Here is a 22,372-nt window from a genome sequence, read left to right on the forward strand (position 1 = left end):
AACAGCCTGGCCCACCTCTGAAGTCAGGGAGGGTCTCTTACAAGCAACTGGTCAGGCCAGGACTCTGCTGGGGAGTCGCACAGGGGACTGAACGTGTGGCTTGCGGAAGGGCTCTTCCCTCCTTGCAGATGGAAACGTCAGGCCCAGGACCCCACTGCTGGCCTCTTCTGGGAGCCCTGCTGGGCCCAGCTCTACCCTGAACCTGGATCTGAACCTGCTGACCTCAGGGGCTGGGCACCTTTCCAGGCTCCCTGAGGAACCCTGTCCTCTCCGCTCCCCTGGTGCAAAGGGCTTCTCCCCTCCTGCCTGTCAGCCAGGTGACCCTGATAAGGTCTGCAAAAATCAGAGGCACACAAGGAGGCGGAGCCTTCTCACTGGGCTCCCGGGCAACCCCAGCGGGCAGCCCCTTCTGCCCAAGCCGCACCGAGTGTTACGACCCGCTGTGGACAGGGCGCCCAGTCCTGCCGTGCCCCTGGCCTGACACGAGGCCCGCCTCACTCCAAGATGGTTGCTTTGGGGCTTGGAGCATCTAGCCTTAGGGTGGCGGGGTCTGGACAAGGCCCCAGGGTCCCGGGGACCAGGTCCCTGAGTCCCCTCAGGGGCCTCAGCTCCTGGGTAAACATTAATGGGGCTCCATACACAGTGATCATGTGGGCACCGGGCAGATCCCTGGCCCTCAGCTGCTCCCGCTGAGCCTCCTCTTTGCCGCTACCCCTCACCACCCACGCAGGTAGGAGCTCCTAGAATCAGACCGGGGCCCAGGGAAGCCAGGGTGAGTGGCCACCAGGCCCAGGGCTTGGGCCCCATCCATCGGGGGAGGGGAGACACAAAGGATCCTTGAGGGGGGCTGGGGCCCCGAGCCCCCCCCCCCAGCCCTGGGCTGGAGTCAGGGTAGAGGCCTGAGGTGGCCATCCATGCCCAGACCCCGTGGGCTAGGTGGGCTGGGGCCCCTGAGCCCCACCCCTGCTCCTCATTCTCAGAGAAGTAGAGTCCTAATCAAGCTGAGTAGTCATCTTGATATCAAATGCCAAAGTCCATGCTGGGTCCATCCACAAAGTCCCCAGTTATATCTGATAGGAGAGGTCCCAGCCACTTCCAGCCTGCACCCCAGAACTCGGTGCCTGGGCACCAGCCAGGACCGGCAAGGCAGCCAGATTCCAGGGCCCTTGACTCTGCCTCCTCAAACAAGACTGGACTCTGCTGGCAGCTGTCTGAGGTCGCTGTAGCCATACCCCGTGGAGGGGGGGGGGGTGCAGGGGCCTGCAAGGGTGGGCCGCTGAGGTCTCAGCCGCTGAGGTCTCAGCAGAAAGGACCTGACCTGAGATCAGCCTGTTGGCAGGGTGGAAATGGCATAGGCGGCTTCTCTCCTGTGCTTCCTCCCGGCAGATCTGCCTCAGGCTTGGCCTCCCCCTGCCATCCATCCATGCCGAACTCCCCAGCTGGTGGTCAGCTCCCCCTCCCCACTCTGAGCACGGTTGACTTGGTGGACTCGAGTCTGAGAAGTACAGGTACCAGGAGCCCCAGCCTTGATGTGCTATGGGGCAGGGCTTGCTTGTGAAAGGGGGGGGAGGAAGGGGGGGTCCTGACAACTCTGGTTAGAACCAAATGTTCTAGAGGCCCTCTGCCCCTGACTTCCAGCTTCTGTCCTCCATCCCAAGCCCCTAAGACACCCCCCTGCAATCTCCTGCTTTCTTTTGTCCCTTCCTGGGGGGTGCCGGCCACAGCCCCACCTTACCTGACCTCTGCAGGGAGCTCTGACTCTGCCGGGGGCCTGGAGGAGGGGGACACAGCCCCCCAGCGGAAGGACACCGGCCAGCTGAAAGGTAGGGCTGTGGTGTACAGGTCAGCAGGCAAACGACTCTCCAGGTTTTCCAAGAAAGTACACAGCGGGGCTTGCTGGAACTCTCCCCGTGGAAACTCACCCCCAGGACCGAGTCCTGAGCTGGGCTGGAAGCCCCCTGCCCTTCCTCCCCCACCCCCTGCTGGCTGCTCCGTTTCCAGGAGGCCGGGTGGGCTTTGTCACGCCACCACGGTGGGCACAAGGAATGGGGACAGAAAGGGGACCCAGTTCTTGACATGGGGCGCTTAAGGTTGGTAAACTGGGTGCTGCCCAGTGAGGCAGAAGAAAGCTGCAGTACTCTGCCCGAGAAGTGACCAGAAACAAACAAACAAACGAAAAACACCCTGCACCTCCTCGGTGGGGGACAGAGAAGGGAGAGCCTTGGGCAATGCTGGGACGGCCTTGTCTGTGTCCGCAGAGTTCAGCACGGCCAGCAGGCTGTCCCAGGTGGCCGTCGGCTTCCTTAAGGTCTGCGGGCTCCTAGGCAGCCTCTACTTCTTCATCTGCTCCCTGGATATCCTCAGCTCTGCCTTCCAGCTGCTGGGCAGTGAGTGACCAGGTGCACGCGGGGTGGGGGCTGGCAGCCAGCTTTCTTCGGCCTCACTGCACCTCCGTCCTGGGTGTAGGCAAAATGGCCGGAGACATCTTCAAGGACAATGTGGTGCTGTCCAACCCTGTGGCTGGCCTGGTCATCGGCGTGCTGGTCACAGTCCTTGTGCAGAGCTCTAGCACATCCTCCTCCATTGTGGTCAGCATGGTGGCCTCCAAATGTGAGTGTGCCTCCCTTCCCCAGCGTGAAGTGGGGGGATGGGCAGCCGATGCACCCCTCCAGTGCTGACCGTCCAGGTGTCCCTAGTGCTGACCGTCCGGGCGTCCGTGCCTATCATTATGGGAGTCAATGTGGGCACGTCCATCACCAGCACTCTGGTCTCAATGGCCCAGTCTGGGGACCGAGATGAGTTTCGGAGGTAAGCGGGGACCGGAGGGCCAGGCCTGGGGTCACCTCAGCCGAGGCCAAGGCCACCCTGACGGCCGGTCCTCTGTGGCCCCAGGGCCTTCAGTGGCTCTGCTGTTCACGGCATCTTCAACTGGCTCACGGTGCTGGTCCTGCTGCCCCTGGAGAGTGCCACAGCAGTGCTGGAGAGGCTGAGTGAGCTGACCCTGCGAGCCGCCCACCTTCAGCCTGGCCAGCAGGCCCCCAACATCCTCAAGGCGCTGACCCAGCCTCTCACACACCTCATTGTGCAGGTGAGGGGGCCTCCCATCGCCCACCCCCTGGCAGGACCCCCAGGTGGGTCAGGGAAGAGGCAGCCTGGGTGGGCGGGTCCGTCTGACTGTGGGCATCGGAGCCTCTGGGGGGCCCGGCACACGACCGATCCCCTCTGTCCACCAGCTGGACAGCACCGCCGTCATCGGCTCCGCGACCGGCAACGCCACCAACCACAGCCTCATTAAGCAATGGTGCGGCATCAGGGTGGAGACGGTGAGGTGCCTCTGACCCCAGCCCTTCATTTGCCCTCTGACCTGCTGTTTGCCCCACCCACCCTTGAGCCCTGGGCCTCTGCCTGGACGCAGCCTGTCCTGAGTTGTCCCTGGTCCTGACTCAGGGAGACAGTGAAGAGTGTGACGCCTCCGGCTTCTGCCCTGAGAGAAACAGCACAGCCTTCCCTGAGGACAAGCTGCCCTGTGAGGCTCAGACCGCCCTGCACCGGCCCAGACCACCCCTACACCAGCACACCGCACCCCTACACCAGCACACCGCACCCCTACACCAGCACACCGCACCCCTACACCAGCACACGCCACCCCTACACCAGCACACTGCACCCCTACACCAGCACACCGCACCCCTACACCAGCACACGCCACCCCTACACCAGCACACTGCACCCCTACACCAGCACACGCCACCCTTACACCAGCACACTGCACACCTACACCAGCCCAGACCACCCCTACACCAGCACACCGCACCCCTACACCAGCACACCACACCCCTACACCAGCACACCGCACCCCTACACCAGCACACCACACCCCTACACCAGCACACGCCACCCCTACACCAGCACACGCCACCCCTACACCAGCACACGCCACCCCTACACCAGCACACCACACCCCTACACCAGCACACGCCACCCCTACACCAGCACACGCCACCCCTACACCAGCACACCGCACCCCTACACCAGCACACCGCACCCCTACACCAGCACACGCCACCCCTACACCAGCACACCCCACCCCTACACCAGCACACCGCACCCCTACACCAGCACACGCCACCCCTACACCAGCACACCCCACCCCTACACCAGCACACCGCACCCCTACACCAGCACACAGCACCCCTACACCAGCACACAGCACCCCTACACCAGCACACGCCACCCCTACACCAGCACACCCCACCCCTACACCAGCACACCGCACCCCTACACCAGCACACGCCACCCCTACACCACCACACTCCACCCCTATCTTAACCTTCAAATCACATTGAGGTCACCCACGTGCCCTGTCCTCCTTGTCCTGCCACAGGCCGTCATCTGTTCGTGAACTCAGCACTCTCAGACCTGGCTGTGGGCTTCATCCTTCTGGCAGGCTCCCTGCTGGTGCTCTGCACCTGTCTGGTCCTGATCGTCAAGCTACTCAATTCCCTGCTACGTGGCCAAATAGCTGGGGCAGTGAGGACTGTCATCAACGCAGGTTGGAGGGGCCCCAGGCTGGGCAGAGGGCGGGGAGAGGTCTGGGGATGACCTTGCCCCTGCCTTGCAGACTTTCCCTTTCCCTTTGGCTGGCTGAGTGGCTACCTGGCCATCCTGGTGGGGGCCGGCCTGACTTTCCTGCTCCAGAGCAGCAGCATCTTTACAGCAGCTGTTGTGCCACTCATGGGTGAGCTCAGGTGGGCCAGGGACCGGGGTGGCGTGGGGCTGGGACTCTGTGGTGACCCCTTGCTCCCTAGGAGTTGGGGTGATCACCTTGGACCGCGCATACCCCCTCTTCCTGGGCTCCAACATTGGTACCACCACCACGGCTCTGCTGGCTGCCCTGGCTAGCCCTGCAGACATGCTGCTCTTTGCAGTCCAGGTACTGTCCTAGGCCCCTTCCCTGCCCAAGGACCCTCCTCCTACTTCAAACACAGCCCAGGATGTCCACAGCCCAAGCTGTCCCCGAAAACAGGCCTCTCACAGCCCAGCCCCTGCTCTTTTCTGACACTGGTTTTGTAGCATGGCCCAGGGCTGCCCACGGCCCTCTGCCCCTTTTTCTTTGGCAGAGCTCCCAGCCTCCTCTGAGGAATGTCCCCTCTGTCTCTGTGTCCTAGTCCAGGGGGGTGTGTGTGTGTGTGTGTGCGCGTGCGCGCGCGCGCCATTCCTGGGACTTCCCTAACTGAACTTTTTTGCTCAAGGCTAGTGCTTTACCACAGCTCCACTTCAGCTTTCTTTGGTGGTTAATTGGAGATAAGTGTCTTGTGAACTTTCGTGCCCTGGCTGGCTTTGAACTGCAATCTTCAGATCTCAGCCTCCTGTATGCTTACGATTACAAATGCAAGCCACCAGTTCCGGGCTCTAGTCCTTTTTTTTTTTTTTTTTGCTGGTCCTTGGACTCAGGGCCCCTGGCTTCTTTATGCTCAAGGCTAGCACTCTGCCACTTGAACCACAGCACCACTTCTGGCCGTTTTCTATCTATGTGGTGCTGGGTAATCGAACCCAGGGCTTCATGTATACCAGGCAAGCACTTTTACCACTAGACCACATCCCCAGCCCTCTAGTCCAGTTGTGATTCTGTTTCCAGAGAGCTTTCTTCTGAATGCCCAGCTGTGTCCTGCTCCCAGTTCCATTAATGCTACTGGCTCTCTAAAGCGCCCCATCTTAGGCCCACTGCCCTGGTTCTGGCTTCTCTCTGCTGGGTTGGAACCCAGACAGGCTCAGCTACTGAAATCCCAGACCCAGCTAGGCTGTTGCTCCTAGGAAATGAGGAGCCTCGCCCTGTGCACCTCCTCACCTGTCTAATTGTTCTCCTTGTCTCTGTCCCACCCCGTCCACCTCCAGTGCAGGATACCGCTCCACACACTCCAATGGTGCCCACCATTTGAGGGCCCGTACGTCCTGCACATGTGGCCTTGGCCTCCTCTCCCTTATCCCTTGTCACCAGCAGGGACCCATCATAACACAGGATGGGTGCTGGTCAGGCTCTTGCTTTCTGAACTGCATATGGAGAGCGGTGGCCAGAATCTACCAGGCGGCCCATCTCAGCCACTGACTGAGCAGGTCACGCCAGATAAGCTTCAGACTGGAGACAGGAGTAAAAGGGTGCCTGGATGCGCCCATATCATCTGGCCAAGTGCTTATCCCCCCCCCCCCCCCCCGTCCTCCTTGCCTACCAGGTTGCTCTCATCCACTTCTTCTTCAACTTGGCCGGCATCCTGTTGTGGTACATGGTGCCCGTCCTGAGGCTGCCCATCCCCCTGGCCCAGCGCTTCGGGGACCTGACGGCCCGGTACCGCTGGGTGGCCGTTGCTTATCTGCTGCTGGCCTTCCTGCTGTTGCCCCTGGCCGTGTTTGGGCTCTCCCTGGCAGGGGCCGTCGTGCTGGCGGCGGTGGGGGGGCCCCTGGTGGGCCTGGCGCTGCTCATCATCCTGGTGAACGTCCTGCAGGGGCGCCGGCCTTCGTGGCTGCCCCCCTGCCTCCGGTCCTGGGGCTGGCTGCCCCTGTGGCTGCGTTCTCTGGAGCCCTGGGACGGCCTGGTGACCCGCTGCTGCCCCACCGGGGCCTGCAGGCCCCAGGACCCTGCCGTCAAGGAGGCTCACTGCTTCGAGAACCCCGAGGTGCTGGCCTCGCAGCCGCTGTGAGGGTGGGCGGCCCGGGGGCGCGGGCGGCCAGCCCCTGGGGGTCGCGGGGGGCCCTGGGCGCGCGCACGCGGAGCTGGGAGCCCCGCCTCCAATAAACGAGGCTGGTACCGAGTGGTGGTCTTCCTGCCTGCCCAGGGGCCGGAGGCGGAGGCGGGCCCGGGGCGAAGTCACCGACCGGCCGGAGCGCTGGGTGGGGCCCAGGCCAGCGGACCGAGAACTCCCGCCAGGCGGAGCTCCGCCCCACCCGCCCCGCCCCGCCCCGCCCCGCCGGGCACCGCCCCTCTGAGCACAGTCCCGCCCCGCCCCGCCCCGCCGAGCATAGCCCCGCCTCTCCGAACACAGCCCCGCCCCTCCGAGCCACGCCCCGCCCCTCTGAGCACAGTCCCGCTCCGCCCCGCCCCGCCGAGCATAGCCCCGCCCCTCAGAATACAGCCACGCCCCTCCGAGCCCCGCCTCGCCCCGCCTCGCCCCGCCGGGCACCGCCCCTCTGAGCACAGTCCCGCCCCGCCCCGCCGGGCACCGCCCCACCGAGCATAGCCCCGCCCCGCTTCACCCCGCCCTGCCGAGCCCCGCCCCGCCCCGCAGGGCACTGTCCCGCCGCGCATAGCCCCGCCCCTCCGAACACAGCCCCACCCCGCCCCGTACCACACTCCCCGCCCCGCCGAGCACCGCTTCGCCCCGCCCCGCCCCGCCGAGCACAGTCCCGCTCCACTCCGCCCCGCTCCACCCCACCCAGCCGAGCACCGCTCCGCCCCGCCCCGGACCACACTCCCCGCCCCGCCGAGCCCTGCCCCGTCCCGCCGAGTCCCGCCCTTCCGTACACCACACTCCCCGCCCCGCCGAGCCCCGCCCCGCCGAGCCCCGCTCTGCCCCGCCCCCCCCCACCCCGCCCCCAGAGCACTCCCTGCAAGGGCCCCGCCCCGTCCCCCCGCCCGCGGAGAACCGCAGGGCCCACCTCCGCACCCGCTGGGCGGTGCCCTCACGCAGCTCCCGCTCTGGCCCGGACGGCTGGAGGGGCCTGGGGCACAGCCCAGGGCGATGTCCTGACGGGGCAGGGTGGGGACGCGTGACAGGGCCACCCCTGTCCCCACGGGCCCTGGGCTCAGCGGGGACCTCGCTGCCAGTCCAGGCTGCGACCCCCAGGGCGGCGCGTGAGCTGGGACCCCCAGGGCGGTGCGGGTGGGTGGCTGGTTCCGGGTCCACAGCCTGGAATCTTGCCTGGGGGTGCCGAGCCGTTCACGGGCCCCGGGGGGCCCCCTCCTTGGCGCTTTGGGCGGACGACGGTGGCCTGGCCGGCCAGCAGAGGGAACACGAGGTCCCGGCACCTGGGCGCCAGGGAGGACACGGTCGGGTGGCCGCTGCAGGCCGTGGGTAACCGGACACCGGGCCTGCCTGCCGCCTCCAGCTCAGGGCGGCCGAGGCCCAGGCGGCCTCGCCCACCACCACCAAGCAAAGAAACCCCAGGTCAGAATCCAGGCAGTGTTCCCCGGGCCGCACGGAGGTGACCTCCTTGGACAGGAACTCCAGGATCTGCCCTTTCCAGGCCCTTCCTGCCCATTTACATCCTCCTGGCCCAGAACTGGTTCTGGCTTTGCCTGGCTGGGACACCCCACCACCACCACCACCTCAGGGTCACTGGTGTAAGCCTCAGGAGGCCTGGGCCAGCTACTGTCAGTTTACCTGGCACAGTCCCGTCCTTTCATTCCTCCCTGACTCCCATGGTCTCATGCCCCCAGGGTCCCACAGGCCATCTCTGTCTCCAGTGCCCCAAGCCCGGGTCCCTTCCCAGTGTCCCCCGCATCCTCTGCCAGCCCTCCAGCCCACGCTCCTGGGCCTCCAGGGACTGGATTTCACAATCTTCCCTGGAAGCCCAGGAGCTGCCTGAGCAAGTGTTACGTGGAGAAGCCACACTCCCAGAGCTCAAATCCAGAGTCCTTACTACAGAGCTGGCAAGGGCCAGTAGACTCCTGTCCCGGAGAACTCGAAGCCTCCAAAGCAGTTAATACAAAGCTTGTAAAGGCAAAAATCACATGGTTGGTATGAGGACCTAAATCTACCAAAAGCAGTTTACCAAAACAAAGCAAGCTAGGTGGAATGATCCCAGCTGAAGACAAGGATTCCCTGGAGCAAGACTTCCCTGTAGCTTAACCACAGGGATCGCCTCTAGAGTGCTTGAAAACCCACAATACAGCCACAGTCCCAAGAGTGAGCTCTACATCTCTAGTTTCCAGAACTTGGTGAAAAGTCCCCATCCCCTATTAAGATGCCAAGATGTCAGTGAGGACAGGGTGGTGTTAGGAAAGTGGGGGAGAAAGGGAAAGGAATAGGCTGCCTCAGAACTCTAATCATCAACAGGCGAGGGGCACAGACCTTCCCGTGGGATTGGAGGTTGTGCCCAGGACTGGATTTTGGTGGGGGTGGGGGGCTTATATAGGGCTTACCAAGGAAACAGAAATCAGAAAATGGGCTATGGGCCCAGGGCGATGTCCTTGGCCAGGCCCACAGTGGAATGCTCCCCTCGGGTGCGGGGCTGTTGTCCCCTGGGGGCCAAGGATGGTGTGCTTGGCCAGGCCTGTGGTCAGGCTTGTCGTCTTGTTTGACCTTGAGAATAAGGCAGGAATCGATCCTTCCTATCCCATCTTGAGATACATAGAAAGAATGGGCCTGGACGGGAAAGTCAACTCCTTCTATAGGGTCTTTGGATACACAGAATGGGCTGAGAGGGGAACAAAGCAGGTTCCCATCAGATGGCATGACTTAGACCCAGTATCCATATTTCACCAGTAAAGACAGAATAAAGGTCCCTGTGGCCAGCTCTTGGACCCCAGACTTGGTTTTCCTACACTCACCCTGGACTCTTGTTGGGTTCAGCGTCAGTTTCCTGGTGCCCTCTGAGGTCTGGACAGGGCCTGAGAGTGTTAAGAAACTGAGTCATGAGGACATTAGAATGAAAAAAGAGCAGAAAGGGAACTCCACAGACCTGACACACTGTGATGGAGAGTTGAAGAGGGATTCCAGGGTGACCAGAGGAGTCAGGAGGCATGATGGGGGCAGGGTGGAGGACTTAAGTAGGGTTCTAGGTGGGGGCAGAGTTGCAGGTAGCTGGAGATTTCAGTTTCAGTTAAGGTTCCAGTCCGGATTAGGCACCTATTTAAACAAGTCCCCTTCCCCTCGTTTGGATTTTAGGCACCTATTGAATGATTGACCCCCAGCCTATTGTCCCTGGGGTATACAGACACCAGATAAAAACCTCAGGTACCTGCTTTAATGCGCAGGCAGGGCAATTCACCTGAGCCCATCTGTAAACAACCTATCTGTAAACAATCCCTTACTGGCCCCAGGACAAGCCACTAACTTCCTAGACCTAGTGGCGCTTTCAATAACCTCTGCCACCTTGCTCAGACCCCTTATAAGCTGGGTCCCAAATTCACCCCCTCCCACAACCTCCAAACCCACGGGAAGGTCTGTGCCCCTCGCTGTTCCTCAATAAACAGGCCTCTCACCTGTTGATGATCGAGTCGGGCCTATTCTTTTTCCATTCTCCTCCATTTTCCCAACACCTGTCACCTGGGGGTGGGGTGGGGGAGTGGGCGTTCATATTTAGATTAAAAATTCTGGGCTACAGATTGCGCTGGACAATTTCAGAAAGGTGGGGTGGGGGGAGAGGGTCACTGGGCCAAGCTGAGGGAGCAACCGTGAGTTAGGAGGACTGAGCAAACCCCCATCCAAGGGGGAGGGAGCAGGAGCCTGGTCTGTGCTAGCTCCCTGGAAGACCCACTGGGGAGGCAGTGAGGCCTGGTGTGGAGAGGGAAGCACCCTGGGCACCTCTCCTTCCGGGGTGGGGAAGGCCTCCCACAAAAGCTGAGCATAGGGTTCTTTAAGGCCATGAAGACTGTCTGCCTGCTGCCCGGCTGGGTGGTAATGCACCCGTCCCCTGGGACCTAGGCCACCAGCAAGGAAACAGAGCTTCGTTTGTGGAGCCTCCCACAGCGGCAGGCTGGAGCAGGAGGGCAGGTGTCCAATGCTGGGCCCTCCCGCCTCACTTCCTCACTCCTCCAGCTCCCACCCACCAACATCGCCCTCTTTTCCCTGCGGGCACAGTGGCACCTTCGGTTCAGGGGAGGGGGGGTCCTACAGGGCTTCCCCACCAGCTGTAAGCACCACTATTCCCGGGCTCAGGTCCAGGGGTCACAGAGAGTCTCTCGCTGTCTTGTCTTAACCACTGTTCTCTTGAGGCAACTTGAGGGACAAGCCAGTGCCAAATGGAGCTTGATGGATACCAGATACCCAGGTGGGCCTCGAACCCACGACACTAGTCACCAGCACTCAGTCAATTGGGCTAGGAGTCTTTATTTAGCTGTGCACAGTGTCTGCTGGTCACCACTGGGATGGTGACAAACAGCACCGGGGCCAAATAGGGCTGGGCTTTTAAGGGCAAGTATGGGGCCAAATAGGGCTGGGCTTTTCAGGGCAAGTATCACACATACCCCTTGCAGGTGGTCATGGGGTAAGAATCACATTCACCACATGTAGATGGTCTGGCAGGTTAGGCAAAGCAAGCCGGCCGACCTACAGAAGCAGAACTGCTGTTAGTGATTACAATTTCAGTAAACTGGGGCTGGGAACATGGCCTAGTGGTAAAGTGCTCCCCTCGTATACATGAAACCGTGGGTTCAATTCCTCAGCACCACATAGATAGAAAAAAGCCAGAAGTGGCGCTGTGGCTCAATTGGCAGAGTGCTAGCCTTGAGCAAAAAGAAGCCAGGGACAGTGCTCAGGCAGAGTCCATGCCCCAGGACTAGCAACAAAAACAAAACAAATAAAACAAAATACAGTTTCAGTAAACTCCATAAACAAAGCAATCAAAGCAATACAATTCTTGGTTCTGAATGTGACTGGTCTTTATAAGCCTTAAATCTTTCTCTTCTTGGAACTTCCCCTAAACTGAGTGGTCTTCCTCACTCCTTTCTTTTGCCAAAGTCAAGCAGCTTTGGATCCAGCTGCTTTTGGCTCCCGTAATTCAGTTTAGGTTTGCCCCTCCCCTGCCTTGTCTAAGCCTGCTGTTTCTTGGAACTCAAAAAAAAAGGGGGGGGGAGGATGGTCAGGCTGGGAACATGGCCTAGTGAGTGGCAAGAGTGCTTGCCTCCTATACAAAGCCCTAGGTTCTATTCCTCAGCACTATATAGGAAAAGGCCAGAAGTGGCGCTGTGGCTCAAGTGGCAGAGTGCTAGCCTTGAGCAAAAAGAAGCCAGGGTTAGTGCTCAGGCCCTGAGTTCAAGCTCCAGGACTGGCCAAAAAAAAAAAAAGAATTGGCCCAAGGATTTGGGGAGGGGGGTACTATTGTTTACTGCCAGGGGGAATCTTCCAGGATTCTGTGGGGCAGATGGGGCGTGGCCTTCAACTGGAGTTCAGGGGCCAGGAAGATCTTTGTGGAGATGGGGCCAGCCTCCGCCCTCCCTAACTAATCAGAGATGGAGCAGGCCTGCCGTTCCTCAACAGTTTCCAGAAGCTCAGCGTACAACCGGGCAAACAATGCATGCTGTATTTTATAACCCATAAAATGAGGGTGCCACACTAACCTCCAAGCCCAACAGGCACTAACTAGTCAAGGAAACAAGACCCTTTTCCAGTGGAGGTGTGGGGACCCAACCCCCTCAAACAACAGCCCTGGCAGGGCCATGTTGGCTCACTGGGGGGAACCCCAGGTAGCATCCTGGCCACCCAGGTGGGACTCTAACCCAACTGGGCAGCACAGGACAAGGTGAACAACACAGGGCTTCAGTAGGGCTAGGATTTTAAAGACAAAAATCACATGTACCCCCATGCAGGTGGTTAGGCAAATTCTGTTTAAGCAAGCAAGCAAACATACTGAAGGAGAATTGGCCGAGTTAGTGATTACAAATAGTGATAGCAATTCTAGTAAACAAAACAAGGTCATTTAGGCAAACAAAATACTCTTTGTTCAATTCTTGGTTCGATTCTGGCTCTGGCATTTGCCTACTTAACATCTTAATTTACCTTAAATCTCTCTATGTCATTTTATGCTGGTCTTCCTCACCCCTTTCTTTCGCAAAGGTCAAGCTGCTTTCGGCTTACTAGGGACGGTTCGGCCTCTTCAGCTACAACTAAAGGTGAATTTTCTTGGTCTGGATATCTCACTGACTTTTGACAAGTCGGCAGCTAGCTATGCGACTTCGATGGCGTGGGTCTACTCCCGGGCAGCTGCGTGAGGAGGCTCCAGGCACAAGAGGACCCCAGGATTCTGACTTGCCTTCTTGGCCCGAAGGGCAAGGATGGGCGACGGGGCTGCAGTTGGACCCCAGTGGGGTGGGGGCAGGGAGCACAGCTGCTAAGGGGAGTCCGGGCCATCTTGGGGTCCCGCACGTGATGAGCATTCTTCCAAGACTGACAACTTGGGCCATTAGGTACGGCCACACCGTGGCATTACTGGTTGTGGGGCCGGGCACAGGAGGCCTTCTTTCTCTCTACGAGAAATAGAGGCGTCTTTCGCCCAGCAGCCTGCGGTTGGGAGGCGGACGAGGCCCGCAGGGACCGGCCCCACGGGGCTCACGCCCCCAAGGCCTTGGCGGCCGGGCGGACGCGCCGCTCCCCGCTCCCGAGGGCCCATCGCGGGGCAACCGGCCGTCAACACACCTTCCCCTCCGGCCGCGGCGGGCGTGCCCGGCCCTGCCGTCTCCAGGCGGCTTCCCGCTCCTGGGGCCCGCGGCTCCCAGGCGACCGGCGCCCGGCCAGCGTGTTTCCACAACACAGGGGCCGCCGGGGCGGGCAGGGGGCGAGGCCGGGCTCCCCGGGCGCGGGCGGGCCCCAGGCGGCCTCCGGCGACGCCCCCACCCCCGCTTCCCGAGGTTCACAGCCGGCACCCCGCCTCGGCTCCCAGGACCCTGCGGTGCCCGCAGCGCGGGGCTCTGCAGTGACCTGGCGGGTCCCGCACCGCCCGACAGGCTCTCGCGCCCCGACGGCGCCCCGGAAAACAAGCTGATCGGGAGCTGCCGAGCCAGGAGATGCGGCACCAGGGCCTCGCGCCCCCCCCCCCCCCGCCCCCCTCCCGCCCTCGCGCCCTCCCCCCGCCCCCCTCCCGCCCTCGCGCGCCCTCGCGCGCCCCCGCGCGTCCCGCAGCGCTGCGGCGGTTACCAGGACGCCAGACCCGCGCGGCCAATAGCGCCGGCCGGTCGGCGTCTCCCGGGAGGCAGCCAATGGGAGAGCAAATCAATCATTTGAAAGAGCCAATGAGCTGAGCGTCGGCAGCGCCCGGGGCGGGGATCGTGATAGGGAGTCTGCGGGCTGGATTGACCAATAACAAGCATATTGGGTTGGAAGGCGGTCCCTAGAAGGCTCGATTGATGGGGAATCGACCAATCAAACAAGGCGCGGTGTGGGCTGCCCAATCCGGGGCTTGCGGAGGCGGGCCTCGGCGGTATATAAGCGCCGGCGGAGCGTCGGTTGTAGCACTCTACGCGCCTGCTCCTCAGCCCCCGTCGCTCCTGAAGCCTGCTCCGCTGACGCCATGAGGGAGATCGTGCACTTGCAGGCCGGGCAGTGCGGAAACCAGATTGGTGCCAAGGTGGGCCGCCGGGACGCCGCGGGCCGGGCCCCGGAGACGCGGTTGGGTTGGCCGGGACGGGGGGACGGGCGGCTGGGGAAGATGGCGGCGTTGGCCGGGCGCCGGCGCTCCGGCTCCCCGCATTGCGACTGGAGCGCCGCGGGCGAGCCTGGCTCGGACCCGGGCGGGTGCGGGGTCCCTGGAGCATGGCGCCGGGACGCGAGCCGGCAGGCTGGGGGAGGGAAGGCAGGCCTGCCGCGCCCATCCGGGGCGGGGCCGCCCGGCGCACCGGCCGCGGTGACTCAGCCCGCGCCCGCCGGGCCGCCCGCGCCCCTTACAGTTCTGGGAGGTGATCAGCGACGAGCATGGCATCGACCCCACCGGCACGTACCACGGGGACAGCGACCTCCAGCTGGAGCGCATTAACGTGTACTACAACGAGGCCACCGGTGAGTCCCCGGGTCGGCCCCTCCCGCCGCGCCCGCGCCGGCCCCTCCCGCCGGCCCCTTTGCTGACTCTCCTGCCCTCTGCAGGTGGCAAGTACGTTCCCCGCGCCGTGCTAGTGGACCTGGAGCCGGGCACCATGGACTCCGTGCGCTCGGGGCCCTTTGGGCAGATCTTCAGGCCCGACAACTTCGTTTTCGGTAAGTGCTGACAGGGGCTGGGCGGGGCCTACCGCTCCCGGTGGCTCAAAGGTCTAGGGGCTGCCCAAGGTCACCGCTCGTAAAATCTCCGGAGCCAGTAAGTAGGTAGACGCCCTCTCCTGCTTTCTGAGTCACCCAATCTCCTGGTCGAAAGAGGCTTTAGGTGTGAGGCCCAGCTGTCTCCCCCGGGCAAGGAACGGATAGATGTAATCTCTTGGCAGTGCACTGTGCAGGCGGAGCTGGCCTGCTGGCCTTGGAAACTGGCGGGGCTGCCGTGGGGGAGGGTTTGTCCTAGCTTTGATCCCTGATTTACCTTTTCGTAGATAAGGCTGGCTACTGTGGACTCACTTTGGGGGCTCTTTTAACCCTACTCCAGGGTGTTGCTTCGTTTCCCTGGGAACTTTTGGCATGGCTATTGCGCGCGGGGGGGGGGGGGGGGCCGCGGGCTGTCTGTTGTCGTCCATGTGCCTAGTGACCAGATATCCTCTCTCCTAGGCCAGAGTGGTGCTGGGAATAACTGGGCCAAGGGGCACTACACGGAAGGCGCGGAGCTGGTTGACTCAGTGCTGGATGTTGTGAGGAAGGAGGCGGAGAGCTGTGATTGCCTCCAGGGTTTCCAGCTGACCCACTCCCTGGGTGGGGGGACTGGGTCTGGGATGGGTACCCTCCTCATCAGCAAGATCCGGGAGGAGTACCCAGACAGGATCATGAACACCTTCAGTGTGGTGCCCTCTCCCAAAGTGTCGGACACAGTGGTGGAGCCCTACAACGCCACCCTCTCAGTCCACCAGCTTGTAGAGAACACGGATGAGACCTATTGCATTGATAACGAAGCCCTCTATGACATTTGCTTCAGAACCCTAAAGCTGACGACACCCACTTATGGGGATCTGAATCACTTGGTCTCTGCTACCATGAGTGGGGTTACCACCTGTCTGCGATTCCCTGGCCAGCTCAATGCTGACCTTCGGAAGTTGGCCGTGAACATGGTCCCCTTCCCCCGCCTGCACTTCTTCATGCCTGGTTTTGCCCCCCTGACCAGCCGGGGCAGCCAGCAATACCGGGCCCTGACTGTGCCAGAGCTCACCCAGCAGATGTTTGATGCCAAGAACATGATGGCTGCCTGTGACCCCCGTCATGGCCGGTACCTGACAGTGGCTGCTGTGTTCAGGGGCCGCATGTCCATGAAGGAGGTGGACGAACAGATGCTTAACGTCCAGAACAAGAACAGCAGCTACTTTGTTGAGTGGATCCCCAACAACGTGAAGACGGCCGTCTGTGACATTCCACCTCGAGGGCTAAAAATGTCGGCCACCTTCATTGGTAACAGCACGGCCATCCAGGAGCTGTTCAAGCGCATCTCAGAGCAGTTCACGGCCATGTTCCGGCGCAAGGCCTTTCTGCACTGGTACACCGGCGAGGGCATGGACGAGATGGAGTTCACGGAGGCTGAGAGCAACATGAACGACCTGGTGTCCGAGTACCAGCAGTACCAGGACGCCACGGCCGAGGAGGAGGGCGAGTTTGAGGAGGAGGCAGAGGAGGAGGTGGCCTAGAGCTGGATCAGCAGCTAATGCGTGGGAGCAGTGTGAACTCTTTATTCACTCACAGCCTGTCTGCTAGCCCTGTCCATTGTACTCTTGCTGTTCTGTCTTGACATCATGTGTTGTACAGACACCATTAAAGCATTTTCATAGTGTGGTGAGGCTTTGCCGTTCCAGTTCCTTCTGATAGGCCTTCCGGGTGCTGTTGCCAAATGTCAGTGCGTAGTTATCCTGCATGGCTGCCAGGGAACAAGATGTAAGCTGAGCCATTCTGCCATGATCCCGGGGTAGGCACATAAAAGCCTGAGCTGTGCACTGCAGTCTGCACATAGCTTCTGAGGTTGGGGAAAAGGGGAAGCTGGCACGGGCCTGGAGCCTGTATCCTATCTAGGTGCCTAATCTGTCCAGAAGGCAGACCTGGACTTTGTGGCACCAGAGGAGCTAAATAGTAAGAATCCAGTGAAGAGCTGGGGGGGGGGGGAGTATGAGCACCCCACTGGGCTTGTTGGGCCACGCCCACGGAGCCCTGGCAGTACTCACAGGGAATGAAGCCCATGTAGAAGGGAATCAGGCCCTGGCTCCTGTAGACGGTGGTGTTGGGCCAGTGGTTTCTGGGTAGCCTCTCTCCCAGGGCGCAGACTGGATTTCTGAAGAGGAACTGGGGAGATGACAGGTATGACAAGCCACCTCCCCTCAGGGAATGCCAAACAAGGTGACTGGAGATTGGAGTTCCCCCCCACCCCCCCAGCAAAATGGGTCCCAGACCTGTGGACAGGCCCTGAGCCGGGCAGAGCCCTTTTCGTGGCCCCCTTGAGAGAAGCTTCCAAGAGGGAGTAGGGGATTGGCCTTGCACACCTGGGAGCAGGCAGGGAGGGATGTATTCTACCTGATTCTTATCAAACTCGTCCATGGCCTGGGTGACTCCATCGCGATAATTTGTCCCCATCACCCAGGCAAACCGGGGGACGAAGCCAGCATAGCCTAGGGGTGGGTTTGGTGTTAGTACCGCGCTGGGTTCCTTGGCCTTCCCCTGGGCATAGCTGTTTCCTGGTGTGGGAAACCTGCCAACCACTTTTGCTTCCAATTGTTCACTGCCTCTTGGAGAGCCCAATGGGAATAGGGGATCACCACCCCCTGGGGGGAGGCTGGACTCAAAAGAAACACCTGTGAGGCAGGGGAGGGTTAGGAGCCTTTCCAGGTCAGGGAGGGGCTCAAGTGGTGATAGTGCAATATACTCATTCTCCATTCTTCAGTCCCTGAACCTTGGGGATAGCCTGGGTACCAACACTTACCTGAGATGGCCTTTCGCTGGATGAGGTTGGAGTGGTCCAGCTGGGGTAACCGCTGGAACCTTCCCACATCTAGTGTCTCCTGCTGGGGGGGTGAGGGTGGACACTCTTCTCGCCCACTGCGGTACAGCTGCAATGGAGGAGCGAGTCACCGCCCAGCTCCCGCCTGGGGCTTGGGAAGGCCAGGCCCAGGGCGATGTCATCTCCCATTACCTGGTACCGCCCTGGGCTCTCATGGACAGGGATGGGACTCTTCCAGCCCTCTTCCCCGTATGCCAGCCTCAGGCCTGGGTGTCCTAGGTCTCCGGAGTCTCCTTTCCTGCCGGGTGGGCATGGTGGGTAGGGAGGAGAGGGCATGGAGCCTGCAGGCATTGGAGCCTGTTTGGTTATGTCCTCTAGCCCTGGTTGTCCCAGGGTTTCTGCCTTCTGGGCTGGGAGCTGGCCCAGGGCCTCCAGGTTCCTGTAGGGCTTCGGACCTGTCCAGACAGGGCACTCAGTGAGCCAAGTGGAGAGAAGGCTGAGGCCAGGAGAGGGCAGGGCTGGGAGGCTGGCCTTTACCAGAGTGGTGGGGGATGTAGGGCTCATTCAGGTCCCGACAGGGGATCCAGGGGGCCTTGGGCTTGCTGAAGTCCTCAATGAACTTGGGCTTGGACATGGGTGACAGTACGGAGCAGGGGCTCTTGTGCACACTGGGGTCTGTGAGCAGCTGTGCTGTGGTACGGCCATAGGTATTCCCCACCTGGTATCGCAGTTGAGGGTAGAAGCCGGCATAGCTGTGGAGAAAAGGGGCAAGGGCAGCCCCCGGGGCTGGGCCAGGTCGGCCAGCAAGATGCCTGTCCAGCCTGTCACAGGACTGTGGCAGGACATCAGACCTCTCGCTCCCCTGTGACATGGGGCAGTGGAAGCACCTGCCTTCCAGGCTCTTGGGGCTCAGGGTAGCACACACTAAATGCTAAGAATGTGCCTGGAGGTGAGCTTCACCTTCCTCTCCATCCGATGTTCCTCCACCCTCTACCCAGCCTTCCTTTACCCCTCACTCAAGGACGAGGTCAGCGGAGAGCTCTGTGGAAGCAGGTGCAGGGGGCCGGCCAGGCCTGGTGCTCAGCTCACAGGGCAGGAAGGTGCGGTACGGGCCTTGGCTTTGGCTTCTGCCACCCAGAAGGCCAGTGGCCAACTCTACCGCCACAATCTGAGAGTGGGTGGGAGGCTAGGCTTGGAAGAGAAGTGATACTTTGACTTCATGGGGAAACAGAACACACTCAGGGTGGGGGGGCTGCAATCGTGGAGAGATGGTTTTATTTTCTTCTTAGGAGCCATCTCCTGCTTCCCAACTGGTTAAACTACAGATGTGCACTAACATGCCTGGTTATATTGGTGTGTGGTGCTGTGGAACAAACCCAGGGCCTCAGGTATGCTAGGCAAGTAAGTGCTGTACCACTGATCTACATCCAGCATGAATTTTCTTTATAACAATTGCCAGGATTTACCAGTTTAAGGCCAGCCTGAACTGGCAAAGCAGTTCTCAAGACTCCACCCCACCCCCCCCGCTGGGCGCCTGTGGCTCATTCCTGTAATCCCACCCATCCAGGAGGCTGAGATCTGATGATCGCAGTTTGAAGCCAGCCTGGGCAGGAAAGTCTATGAGACTATTATGTCCAATTAACCACCAAAAAGCCAGAAGTGGAGCTGTAGCTCAAGGGGTAGAGAGCCAGCCTTGAAGAAGAGAGCTCAGGGACAGCATGCAGGCCCTGTGCAAGCCCAGGACTGGCACACATGGCAAACAGGACTCACACTGACCCAGTAGTGTGAAAGCTGAGCAAGGCTGAGAGTACCCGAGAGTCGGCCCCTCGTGACAGTAGAGGGAGGCATGGGGTGGGCAGCTGTCCCCATTATATGTGCCTTTTTTTTTTTTTTTTTTTTTACTTAGGCACCTGCATATTTACATTCTGTAGAGCAGTTTTATTTTTTATCTTTTTAGTCATTTATCAAGCCCAGGACCTCATGTGTGGCAGGCAAACACTACCACTGGGTCATATCCCCCCCACCAGGTATTGGGTTTGGTTTTTTAAAACTAATTTTGCTTTAACTGGAGGGGGTTCTTAGTGAGGCAGTCTAAGTCATTCTCCGTGGAGGAGAGCTGGGCATTTACTTCACCCGTCTCTACCAGCGGTTCGTGTGGCTGCTCCTGTTTTGCTGCTGATGGGCATGCTGGCCACCTGTGTCTGGTAGAATCCAGTAGGGAGGGGTGTGGCCTGGACCCCTTCTGCAGCCTTCTCCTCAGAACTTTCTTGTCGTAGAGCTCTTCACTCCTCGGACCTCAATCCCAGCTGCACTAGGTGGTGGGACCCTTGCCTGCAGTCCCTTTAGCACCGGCCCTTGCCCTTCCAGTCCACGTTAGAGTCCACTTCTGCTGTCCACCCTGCCTTTCCACCCCAGCCTCCTTGCAGGTTCTGCCTCTTACCCGGGGATATAGTGAGGTTCTGGTGTGAAGAGGTTATGCTTCTGAGTAGCTGTCATCTGCCAAGACTCTGGCCTAGCCGACTCAGCCCCTTCTGTGTCTGCTGCCTGCCTGGAGGAGTCCCGTTGCCTGGAAACCATTGTGAAGGGCCAGAATTGTGGGCCGGCCCCTGGTCCCATCCTGTGAGTGCTCCCATCTCACAGGCAGGTGGCCCACGACCAGACGGGCGAGGCTAGGAAGGCGTCCTGGCACTGTAGGTGGGCCTGAAAGGAAGCCTCGACTCCAGAGCTCCAAAAACACAGACGGGCAGTGTCACTATCCCTGGAGGTCAGGACCCAACCGAGAATCTGCCCACATCCCAGGGTGAGACTCCGTCCCACCTTCCCCCCTGCAGAGGTAGGTCAGTGCAGTGTCTGGGGGGTCCACCCTCTTCTTCAGTGCAGAGTATGGGGTCCTGGCCAGAGAGCTGGGTGGACTTGCCAACAAGAGCAAGTTATCGTTTCCTAATTTTGCTTTTTTGTTCAGGAGGAGCTTTCTCCCCACAAAAATGAAGACATTATCAAGGAAACTATTAGTAGGTTCATACTATGTAAACACAATACAATAGCAACAAAAACGATACTGAAGTTGAACACTAGGGGCTCATGCCTGTAATCCTAGCTGCTCAGGAGGCTGAGATCTGAGAATAGAAGCTAGAAGCTAGCCTGAGCAGGAAAGTCTGTGAGACGTGTGTGTGTGTGTGTGTGTGTGTGTGTGTGTGTGTGTGTGTTGTGGGGCTTAAACTCAGGGCCTGGGCACAGTCCATGAGCTCTTCTTTTTGCTCAAGGCTAGCACTCTACCACTTTGAGCCACAGGGTCACACCATTTTTTCTGTTTGTTTTTTCCTGGTGGTTAATTGGAGATAAGAGTCTCAGAAAAACTCATGCCTGTGATCCTAACTACTCAGGAGGCTGAGATCTGAGGATTGAGGTTCAAAGCCAACCCAGGCAGGAAAGTCTGTGAGACTCTTATCTCCAATTAACCACCAGAAAACCGGCAGTGGAAGTGGTGCTGTGACTCAAGTGGTAGAGCGCTAGACTTGAGCTGAAGAGCTCAGGGACAGAGTCCAGTCACAGACTTCAAGCCCCATGACCAAGGGGAAGGAAAAAAAAAGGCTCATGGACTCTCCTGCCCATGATTCTCAGATCTCAGCCTTCTGAGCAGCTAGGAGTACAAGTGTGAGCCACCACTGACCGGCTGGGACACTCTTACATTCAATTAAGCACTACAAAGGCTGAAAGTGGAGTTGTGGCTCAAATGGTAGAGCTCTAGTTTTGAGCAAAAAAACCTCAGGGAAAGTGCCCAGGCCTTGAAAGTTCAAACCCCAGGACCAGTGCACATACATACACAAAACACTGATACTAAGGCAAACTACAAACTGGAAAAACAAGTGTTGCAAATAGATATGATATCAACATATAACGTTATCATAAAACCAAGTATGAGAAATTAACCACCCAATATTGAAGTGAAAATGCTAACACATTTTAAGAAAAAAAATCTATAGTCAATAAACACATAGAGGTACAGCCTAACCTGAATAAGTGCTGATCAAATTCTGCCAACAGTCTGGGAGTAGAAACCACACCTATAATCCCCTCACTGGGGAGGCTGAGGCAGGAAGATCAGGAGTTTGAGGCCAGCCTGGGCTACAGAGCCAGACCCTGTATCAAAATAAAGTAAATACATAAAAACAATACTATAAAAGAATCTTTTCTTTAAAAAAATGCTGTAAGGGGGGTTGGGGATATGGCCTAGTGGCAAGAGTGCTTGCCTCCTATATATGAGGCCCTGGGTTCAATTCCCCAGCACCACATATACAGAAAACGGCCAGAAGTGGAGCTGTGGCTCAAGTGGCAGAGCAAAAAGAAGCCAGGGACAGTGCTCAGGCCCTGAGTCCAAGGCCCAGGACTGGCAAAGAGAAAAAAAAAAGAAAAAGAAAAAGAAAAAGAAAAAAAGTGGTAATCTGGGCACCAGGGGCTCAAACCTGAAATCTAGCTACTCAAGAGGCTGAGAACAGGATTGCAGTTTGAAGCTAGCCTGGGGCAGGAAAGTCTGTGAGACTCTAATTAATCACCTAAAAGGTGGAAGTGGAGGTGTGGCTGAAGTGTTTAATGCACCAGCCTTGAACTTTCACAAAAG

General features: G+C 59.5%; 3 protein-coding genes across 6 annotated transcripts; 2 read left to right on the plus strand and 1 right to left on the minus strand.

The window, feature by feature from the left end:
* The first annotated feature begins 246 nt into the window (after positions 1–246).
* LOC125345300 (sodium-dependent phosphate transport protein 2C-like) lies at positions 247–6,727 on the plus strand. Of its 4 annotated transcripts, none has more exons than XM_048337526.1 (13): positions 247–730; positions 1,387–1,508; positions 1,749–1,823; positions 2,259–2,387; positions 2,467–2,610; positions 2,697–2,808; positions 2,893–3,088; positions 3,234–3,323; positions 3,448–3,526; positions 4,385–4,547; positions 4,617–4,738; positions 4,809–4,933; positions 6,231–6,727. In XM_048337526.1, the coding sequence occupies exons 2-13, from the start codon at positions 1,424–1,426 to the stop codon at positions 6,693–6,695; spliced, it is 1,785 nt and encodes a 594-aa protein (XP_048193483.1). In that variant the 5' UTR covers positions 247–730; positions 1,387–1,423; the 3' UTR covers positions 6,696–6,727. The 4 variants fall into 4 exon arrangements, with proteins under 4 accessions (XP_048193483.1, XP_048193481.1, XP_048193484.1 ...); XM_048337524.1 differs by having other exon boundaries at positions 254–730; positions 4,385–4,552; positions 4,622–4,738; XM_048337525.1 differs by lacking the exon at positions 247–730 and adding an exon at positions 1,196–1,216 and having other exon boundaries at positions 4,385–4,552; positions 4,622–4,738.
* Positions 6,728–14,157: 7,430 nt separating this feature from the next.
* LOC125345302 (tubulin beta-4B chain) lies at positions 14,158–16,602 on the plus strand. Its single transcript, XM_048337528.1, has 4 exons — positions 14,158–14,277; positions 14,597–14,705; positions 14,790–14,900; positions 15,396–16,602. Exons 1-4 carry the CDS (start codon positions 14,221–14,223, stop codon positions 16,454–16,456), a joined length of 1,338 nt encoding a protein of 445 aa, XP_048193485.1. The 5' UTR covers positions 14,158–14,220; the 3' UTR covers positions 16,457–16,602.
* Positions 16,553–20,912, minus strand: LOC125345306 (protein FAM166A-like). Its single transcript, XM_048337535.1, has 7 exons — positions 20,195–20,912; positions 18,292–18,506; positions 17,947–18,209; positions 17,737–17,863; positions 17,331–17,425; positions 16,985–17,102; positions 16,553–16,683 (listed from the first exon to the last, which is right to left on the minus strand). Exons 1-7 carry the CDS (start codon positions 20,368–20,370, stop codon positions 16,592–16,594), a joined length of 1,086 nt encoding a protein of 361 aa, XP_048193492.1. The 5' UTR covers positions 20,371–20,912; the 3' UTR covers positions 16,553–16,591.
* Positions 20,913–22,372: the final 1,460 nt, after the last annotated feature.

The sequence above is a fragment of the Perognathus longimembris genome, unplaced genomic scaffold (genome assembly GCF_023159225.1).
Source record: "Perognathus longimembris pacificus isolate PPM17 unplaced genomic scaffold, ASM2315922v1 HiC_scaffold_5472, whole genome shotgun sequence".
NCBI classification, from domain to species: Eukaryota; Metazoa; Chordata; class Mammalia; order Rodentia; family Heteromyidae; genus Perognathus; species Perognathus longimembris.

Coding starts and splice junctions, on each gene's coding strand:
- LOC125345300 (XM_048337526.1), top strand. CDS start 1,424: ATGCCGAACTCCCCAGCTGGTGGTCAGCTCCCCCTCCCCACTCTGAGC. Junction 1,509..1,748: donor CTCGAGTCTGAGAAGTACAG/GTACCAGGAGCC, acceptor TGACCTCTGCAG/GGAGCTCTGACTCTGCCGGG. Junction 2,611..2,696: donor CAGCATGGTGGCCTCCAAAT/GTGAGTGTGCCT, acceptor AGGTGTCCCTAG/TGCTGACCGTCCGGGCGTCC.
- LOC125345302 (XM_048337528.1), top strand. CDS start 14,221: ATGAGGGAGATCGTGCACTTGCAGGCCGGGCAGTGCGGAAACCAGATT. Junction 14,278..14,596: donor GAAACCAGATTGGTGCCAAG/GTGGGCCGCCGG, acceptor CGCCCCTTACAG/TTCTGGGAGGTGATCAGCGA. Junction 14,901..15,395: donor GCCCGACAACTTCGTTTTCG/GTAAGTGCTGAC, acceptor CCTCTCTCCTAG/GCCAGAGTGGTGCTGGGAAT.
- LOC125345306 (XM_048337535.1), bottom strand. CDS start 20,370: ATGGGACCAGGGGCCGGCCCACAATTCTGGCCCTTCACAATGGTTTCC. Junction 18,507..20,194: donor GAACCTCACTATATCCCCGG/GTAAGAGGCAGA, acceptor TTTTCTCCACAG/CTATGCCGGCTTCTACCCTC. Junction 16,684..16,984: donor CTACATGGGCTTCATTCCCT/GTGAGTACTGCC, acceptor GTTCCCTGGCAG/CCATGCAGGATAACTACGCA.